This window comes from Helianthus annuus, chromosome 11, assembly GCF_002127325.2.
Source record: "Helianthus annuus cultivar XRQ/B chromosome 11, HanXRQr2.0-SUNRISE, whole genome shotgun sequence".
Classification (NCBI taxonomy): Eukaryota; Viridiplantae; Streptophyta; class Magnoliopsida; order Asterales; family Asteraceae; genus Helianthus; species Helianthus annuus.
Genome location: NC_035443.2, coordinates 181,277,854 through 181,285,336, shown reverse-complemented (window position 1 = coordinate 181,285,336; position 7,483 = coordinate 181,277,854). Strand labels below are relative to the sequence as shown.

The window sequence follows — 7,483 nt, the reverse complement described above, 5'->3', positions numbered from 1 at the left end:
ACCTGAGACGATATCTTAAGCACCGTGGGGTTACAACCCATCGAAGCAACATCGAATTAAGCGGTCACCCTCGTGGTATCGACATGAGTTGTCATTATGCACAAAAATATGGCCCTATGACAGGTGCCAATGATGCAATAATTTGATGCAGCACACACCCTGCAGTAATCATTTGGACCACTAGAAACTTACCCATCACAAGGGTTTGCTTCACTATCAACCATCCATGTTACCCAACATCTTATCTAAACATAGAAACCATGAGATCAATTGTAAAAGTGAAAAGAAACAAAAAAAAAAGAGTTAATTGCCATTTTAGTTGGTCATTTTGCCAGTTTAGTCCAAAGGTTTCATTTTTAACATCTGGATCCAAAAATGTTTCATCGTTGCCATTTTGGTCCAACTGGCTTAACTCCATCCATATATGTTAAGTCTGCCAAGGGTATTTTAGTCATTTCATTTTTCTTTTTATTAACCCTTTATGGCTAAAATGACTAAAATGCCCTTGGCAGACTTAACAAATATGGATGGAGTTAAGTCAGTTGGACCAAAATGGCAACGATGAAACATTTTTGGATCCAGATGTTAAAAATGAAACCTTTGGACTAAACTGACAAAATGGGCCAAACCACAGGGACTAAAATGGCAATTAACTCAAAAAAAAAAAAAAAAAAAAAAAAAAAAAAAAAACCTATCTAACATAGGAAACCAAAAACATACACAATGTAAATCAAATTTCATTAAACCATAAACAAAAAAAAATAACAAATCGCGAGCCAGAGTCTGTGCCAACAGACACAGTCTCGCTCGCGATTTGATACTATAAAACCAAAAGAAACAGAAACAAAGAGGTTTTTGACAAGATTTTAGTTACAGACTGTTTTTACAAAGGTATTTCCAAACCTAAGATCAGCAAAATACAAGCACCATTAACAACAACTAATCATCAAACTGAAACAAACGGAAAACGACATAGAAGAAATCTCTCAACCAAACAGAGACGACCCGACCCGACCCATATATAAGAACATAGCAAAAGAAGGGAAAATATCTTCTTTTTAATACATCACACTAAAACTTAATTAGCTTAACCCCGTCACCGTAACCGTCACCATCATCATCATCAGATTATCATCAGATCTATTGTATTGTTTCGACGCTCTTGCTCAGTTCCTCCAGCTTCTTCATCCTCATCTTCTCGCTTTCGCTCACCAGCTGCTTAATAATTTAGTACACCCATTTAAAAAAAGTATGTTAGTTAAGTCCAGATGTGAAAAAGATTACATTTTGATCATGTAGAAAAAGTATATCGTACATTACGGCTTAACGTACTTCACGTACGACAACGTGCGTGATTTTTTCTATAACATGCGTGATTAATGTTTTCAACATGCGTGATTTTGGATTTTTGAGTTATAACGTGCGTGATTTTAAAATGAACGTGCGTGATTTTAAAATGAATGTGCGTAATTACCTGTCGTACGTGATGTACGTTAAGCAGTAATGTACGTTAACCTTCCTCTGATCATGTATTATATAAAAAATGTCTTATCTTGAAATCAAATTCCATCAAAGATCACATTTTTTTCATGTTTTATATGAAAATTGTCTTATCTTTTTTCAAATTCCATCAAAGATTCCATTTTGTTCATGTTTTATATAAAAAATGACTTATCTTGAAATCAAATTCCAACAAAGATTACATTTTGTTCATGTTTTGTATGAAAATTGTCTTATTTTGCGACCAAATTCCGTCAAAGATAACATTTTGTTCATGTTTTATATAAAAAATGACTTATCTTGGAATCAAATTCCAACAAAGATTACATTTTGTTCATGTTTTATATGAAAATTATCTTATTTTGCGACCAAATTCCGTCAAAGATAACATTTTGTTCATGTTTTATATAAAAAATGACTTATCTTGAAATCAAATTCCAACAAAGATTACATTTTGTTCATGTTTTATATGAAAATTGTCTTATTTTGCGACCAAATTCCGTCAAAGATAAAAAATTTTGTTCATGTTTTATACGAAAATAGACATTTAACTTGAGACCAACCTCCATCAATCTGGTAATAAGTTGTACTTTCTCTTTGTTCTTTTCATTGAAGGCATCTAGTGCTTCCTTGTACTCTCTTTCCTGCAAAGAAAAAAATCAATTTAATGACCGAATTTCAACATTTTAGTCTCCGCGAAAAGACGGTTCGAACCTTCTTCTGACATGTTTGACCCAATGGCTTCAACTCCTTGTTGACCGAATCGATCTTCTTACGAACAACCGAAACTTCTTTCTTCATTGGATCGGTTAACGCTTCAAGTTCCTGATGAAACAGTCCACAAAACGTAAGATTACGAAAATACCCATCTGACACGAATATCCCAACTCGTTTTCGAAGTGAAGGCAAGCCACATGGAAACATAGACGAATTAAGAAATTGACAGCGAAAGACCTGCGACTGGTAGTAAATGCAAAGCGGTACCAAATATTGACCCTTTGAAATAGGGCAACCCCTTTTTAAAGAACACTAATTAATGCTTTATTAATTTCTATTATAGACTCAACTTGTTTACGGGCTCGATACAAAAGCGACCCCTCAACATGAACCGGGTATAAACCGGGTGCGCAGAGGGTGACCATGACCCGACCCCTAAGGGTCGAACCAGATCAACCACATCGGTCAATAAAGATTCAATCTTTAACAAGAAAACTTCATAAAGACTTCATCGGCTATTCCGCTATTCAGTATATTTCAACTTCACAACTACTTCTTACCCCCACCACTATTTAATGTAAGTTATATACTAAAGGAAAAATTACAAGTTTTGTCCTTTATCTTTATAGCACTTTTCAGGCGGTGTCCTTTTTAACGAATGTTGATAGGCGGTGTCCTTTACTAGGTATTTTGTTGCAAATTTAGTCCTTTACACCCAACCCAGTTAAAAAACCCTGTTAATTGTTGGGTGTAAAGGACTAAACTTGCAACAAAATACCTAGGTAAAGGACTAAACTTGCAACAAAATACCTAGTAAAGGACACCGCCTGTCAACAATTAACAGGGTTTTTTAACTTGGTTGGGTGCAAAGGACTAAACTTGCAACAAAATACCTAGTAAAGGTCAGCGTCTGTCAACATTCGTTAAAAAGGACACCGCCTGAAAAGTGGTATAAAGATAAAGGACAAAACTTGTAATTTTTCCTATACATACTAAATTACTAACACAATTCAAGCCTCACATGATTCAGTTATATACCCATTGAGTAACAAAACACATGCTAAAATTATGGAATTAAATGTAGCTATAAGAAAATATAAAAGATAGTACAGAGTTGCAGGCATTTAATCTTGAAAATTTGTTGAAAACAAGAAGATACTTGCATAGAACTTATTATCCAATTTTCCAAATAAATATTTTGTATAAAGATAACAAGAAGTTAAGCATGTGGCCATCATATTCGTAACGATAATCGATTTCTCGATCTATCGAGAATCAGATCTATGATGCTGTTTTTTCTTCATAATATTTACTCTAAAAGCTAATGATTGATGAACAAAACCTTAAAACAGAAAAACCCCCAAACCAAAAGAAACCCTGATTTACGTTTCCTTAAAAGATCCAAAAAAATTAATTTTAATTCAAAATTGATGCCTTAATCCTTCACAGATGTTTTTATTCTCAAATCTTGGAAACAAAACACCCAAAACCCCCAATTTTCTTTCCCAAAATTACCACAAATCACTTGATTTCTTCAAAAAAACAGTACCTAAAATCCCCAATTTTGACACAAAATTGAAGCTTTAATCCTTCACAAATGTTTATATTTTCAAGTCTTAAAATTAAAAAAAAAAAAAAAAACACCCAAAACCCCCAATTTTCTTTCCCAAAAATCACTACAAATTACTTGATCTCTTCTGAAAAAAAAAACAGTACAAAAAACCCTAATTTTGACCCAAAATTGAAGCTTTAATCAAGTTAATCCTTCAGATATGTTTTAACTTTCAAATATTTAAAAATAACCCACCTAAAACCCCCAATTTTCTTTCCCAAAATCACCACAAATCACTTATAATTTCTTCAAAAAAATGAGAAAAAAAAACCAGTACATAAAAAGGTAAAAACCCTAATTTCCCATCTCAAAAAACGACCAAATTCAAGTTATTATCACACAAATCAAACCCATAATTTCACCCCCACGAAACCCAAGACAAAAAGAAACAACCCCACCACTTCAATTTCAAAAAACACCACCCACACAAAAAACCCCCAATTTCACACCCCCCCAAAAAAAACCCTAAAATTCAACCAAATCAACACCATAAAAACACAATCAAACCTCACGAATGGTCGCCAAACGCCTGGTTTCTTCTTCAATCCGTCCCAATTGAGCCTGAACACGTTCCCTAACCTCCAATTTCTTCTTCTCAATCTCCTCCTCTTTCGCTTTGAAAGTAGACAACGCAGACCGAGACATCTCCTCATCTTCTTTACTCATCAGCCCGTTGAAGCTCAAGCTGCCGGAGATTTGACCGGCTTGCATAAGCGTTTGAAGCTGCTCACTCGATTGCCTCTGTGTGGTTGTTGTTGTCTGTAACGACGTCGTTTGAGTAGTCATGTTTTGTTGTTGGGTTTTTTTGGGTTTCTTGAACCAGAAAAAGAAGAAAACGTTAGATGAAGACGGTGGTCTGATTATCTCTCCAATGGTGGTGTTTTTTGTGCTTTATGTGTGTGTTTTTAGTGTGTGTGAAATGCTTTTGTTTCTTTTTTGCCGTGGGGAGACTGTTGAGAAATGGTGATTATGAAGCCAAAGTTATGAAGGATGGGAGCCCCACATATATGATGTATGTGTGTGTGAGAGAGAAAATGTGTGTGAGAGAGAAAGTGTGTGTGTAGAGATGGATAGATACATAGAGGTGGGGGTGTATGTATGTATTGACAGCGGATAAAGTGAAATGACCAGGCTGCCCATGACCTCTCAATGGAATGGAAAGATGAAGAATGAATGGACAGATAGAAAGTTTACCATATTACCCAATTTTCTTTTTGTTTAAGTTTGTTATTACTATCTAGAATGTGATTTCTTCATGTATGTATGTTTGATTATCTCTGCTTTGTTATGTGTGTTTCTATTTCATTGTAATTAGTATTAAACACCCCTCGTGTTGCGGCGGGGGCGAGCATTAATGCCACACTACTGTCAGCGACCACCGACACTGAAGTTGCGGTGTTAATGCGAAGAAATTAAACCGAAACGTCGAAACGTAAAACATAGAATAAAATAACTAAGTTGATCTAGGACTCGCGCGTTACGATGAACCCGCGTCAATTTTTTCTCGTTTGACAGGTTCATCGTAATCTATATATAACATATATCATTACCACTATACAAACAATAATGCATACATTACAAAAACCATTGCATCAATATGTTACAAATTATATTTATACAAGATTTTGGCTAAATTAATTAGATTATTATAAATAATAATAATTTACAAATAAAACAACACAACTTTGAATGGATCAAACCGAATGAATATGGTAAGATAATGAAACCATTATTTGATTAAGATACAACCACTTAAGTACAATTTACAACCATACATGCATACAAAACAGATTGAATTTGGTAAGGTAATGAAACCATTATTATTTGATTAAGATACAACCACTTAAGCATAACTTACAACCTATATTTAATTAAGGTACAACTATTTAAGCACAACTTACCACCAAATATGCACACAAATATTTAAAATTAATAGTATATAAATAAACCAAATTGGCTTAAAATACAACCCACAAATACATTAACAAATAACAAAGCATAGTGTACAACTATCATTGCACAAATATTTTCTAAATTGATAGTATATAAATTTTTGTAAGAGTTATTTGTTCGAATAGTTCATGTGGTTTGTCATTTTTTACCTTTAGTCTTTACCTTTTCAAAATAGCATGTATAGTCCCTGTGGTTTAACAAACTGTTACTCGGATAGTCCCTATAATGGATGGTCGTTAAATAATTTAGTTAAGTGGGTGTAAAATTACAAAAATACCCCTGGCCATCCCTCTCTTTACTTTCTCTCTCTCTACTATCAATCTCCTTTAAAAAAGCCACCACCACAACCACCTCCACCTCCACAATCGCCATCACCACTCAGCCACCACCACTATCACCATTGCCACAACCACCCTCCGCCACAACCACCACCGCTGATTTCCACCAACTGTTTCTTCCTTCACATAGTTACACACATACTGACACTACATCTATACATACACCATGTCTACGAGCTTCAACAGTAACCCTAGGAGCTCTGCAACCGTCTGCAGGCTGCAGCTCGGTGGCAGTGGTGGTGTTTCTAGGGCTATCAGATCTTCTTCCTCCATAAAACCGTCGGTGCCGCTCCGCCGTGCAATCGCCAATTGTTTATCTTCTTCGCTGATTTCCGTTCAAGGAAGCTCATCGTCGGTTATTTCAGAAGCTTCCAGAACTCTACGGGTATGAATGGACGTTAATTTGCGAATTATTGTTTCAGTTTTCAGATCTCGTAGATTTTAAGTTTGTGAATCTAGGGTTTGGTAGTGGTTGTGTGTAATTTGGTGTTGTAGAAGGTTTGTTGATTGATTTGTGGATTGATTTGTGCATTGTTGTGTGTGAGTATGGAATTTGAACTTTAGTTATTAGCAGATGTTAGGTTTTTGTGGTTAGGGATTTCGTTGAGAGAGAGAGAGATGTCTGATAGAGAAAGTAAAGAGAGTAAAGAGAGAGAGATGGACCAAGGGTATTTTTGTAATTTTACACCCAGTTAACTGAATTATTTAACGCCCATCCATTACAAGGACTATTCGAGTAACAGTTTGTTAAACCACAGGGATTATTCATGCTATTTTGAAAAGGTGGGGACTAAAGGTGAAAAATCGAGGGCCATATCGCAAAGTTACCCCTTCAAACCCGAAAGGTCAGGTTATTAATTACCAAAGATTCGTTATTAATTACTAAGATTTATTAGTCATTTCAAAAAGATTTAAAAAGATTTAAAAACAAACCCTTACGGACCGCAAGGGGTCTGCCTTACGGACCGTAAGGGGGTGAAAGGGTAAGCTGGTTTCCGCCCCAGGCTTACGGACCGCAAGGCCTAAGCCATACGGTCCGTAAGCGATGCCCAGCGACAGAAAGTTGGCTGTTGGCTGTTTAAAGCGGTAAAACATGTAGGAATGGGTTTCCCAGAAGTATGGGCGCCCCCTACTCGACCCATAACACCTAGTGACACCTGCCCATCATCCATACTCATTTATAGAGTGTGTTGTAATGATCTAAAGGCAAATTGAACACTATAAATAGGCATGTTGTATGCATAAGTTTCACCACACCTCAAACACTTTCTCTTGATCATCTCTGGAGCTTCCAAGCTTTATTCTAGCATCCTATTTCGTGTTCAAGCTTCTGTAAGTCATTTAAATCCTTTGTGGTTTAGTT

General features: G+C 35.6%; 1 protein-coding gene across 2 annotated transcripts; it reads right to left on the bottom strand.

Annotated features, from left to right (window-relative positions):
- Window positions 1-750: 750 nt before the first annotated feature.
- On the bottom strand, window positions 751-4,884 carry LOC110891352 (probable DNA double-strand break repair Rad50 ATPase). Of its 2 annotated transcripts, none has more exons than XM_022139044.2 (4): window positions 4,337-4,884; window positions 2,215-2,325; window positions 2,064-2,144; window positions 751-1,218 (listed from the first exon to the last, which is right to left on the bottom strand). In XM_022139044.2, exons 1-4 carry the CDS (start codon window positions 4,613-4,615, stop codon window positions 1,141-1,143), a joined length of 549 nt encoding a protein of 182 aa, XP_021994736.1. In that variant the 5' UTR covers window positions 4,616-4,884; the 3' UTR covers window positions 751-1,140. The 2 variants fall into 2 exon arrangements, with proteins under 2 accessions (XP_021994736.1, XP_021994737.1); XM_022139045.2 differs by having other exon boundaries at window positions 751-1,215.
- Window positions 4,885-7,483: the final 2,599 nt, after the last annotated feature.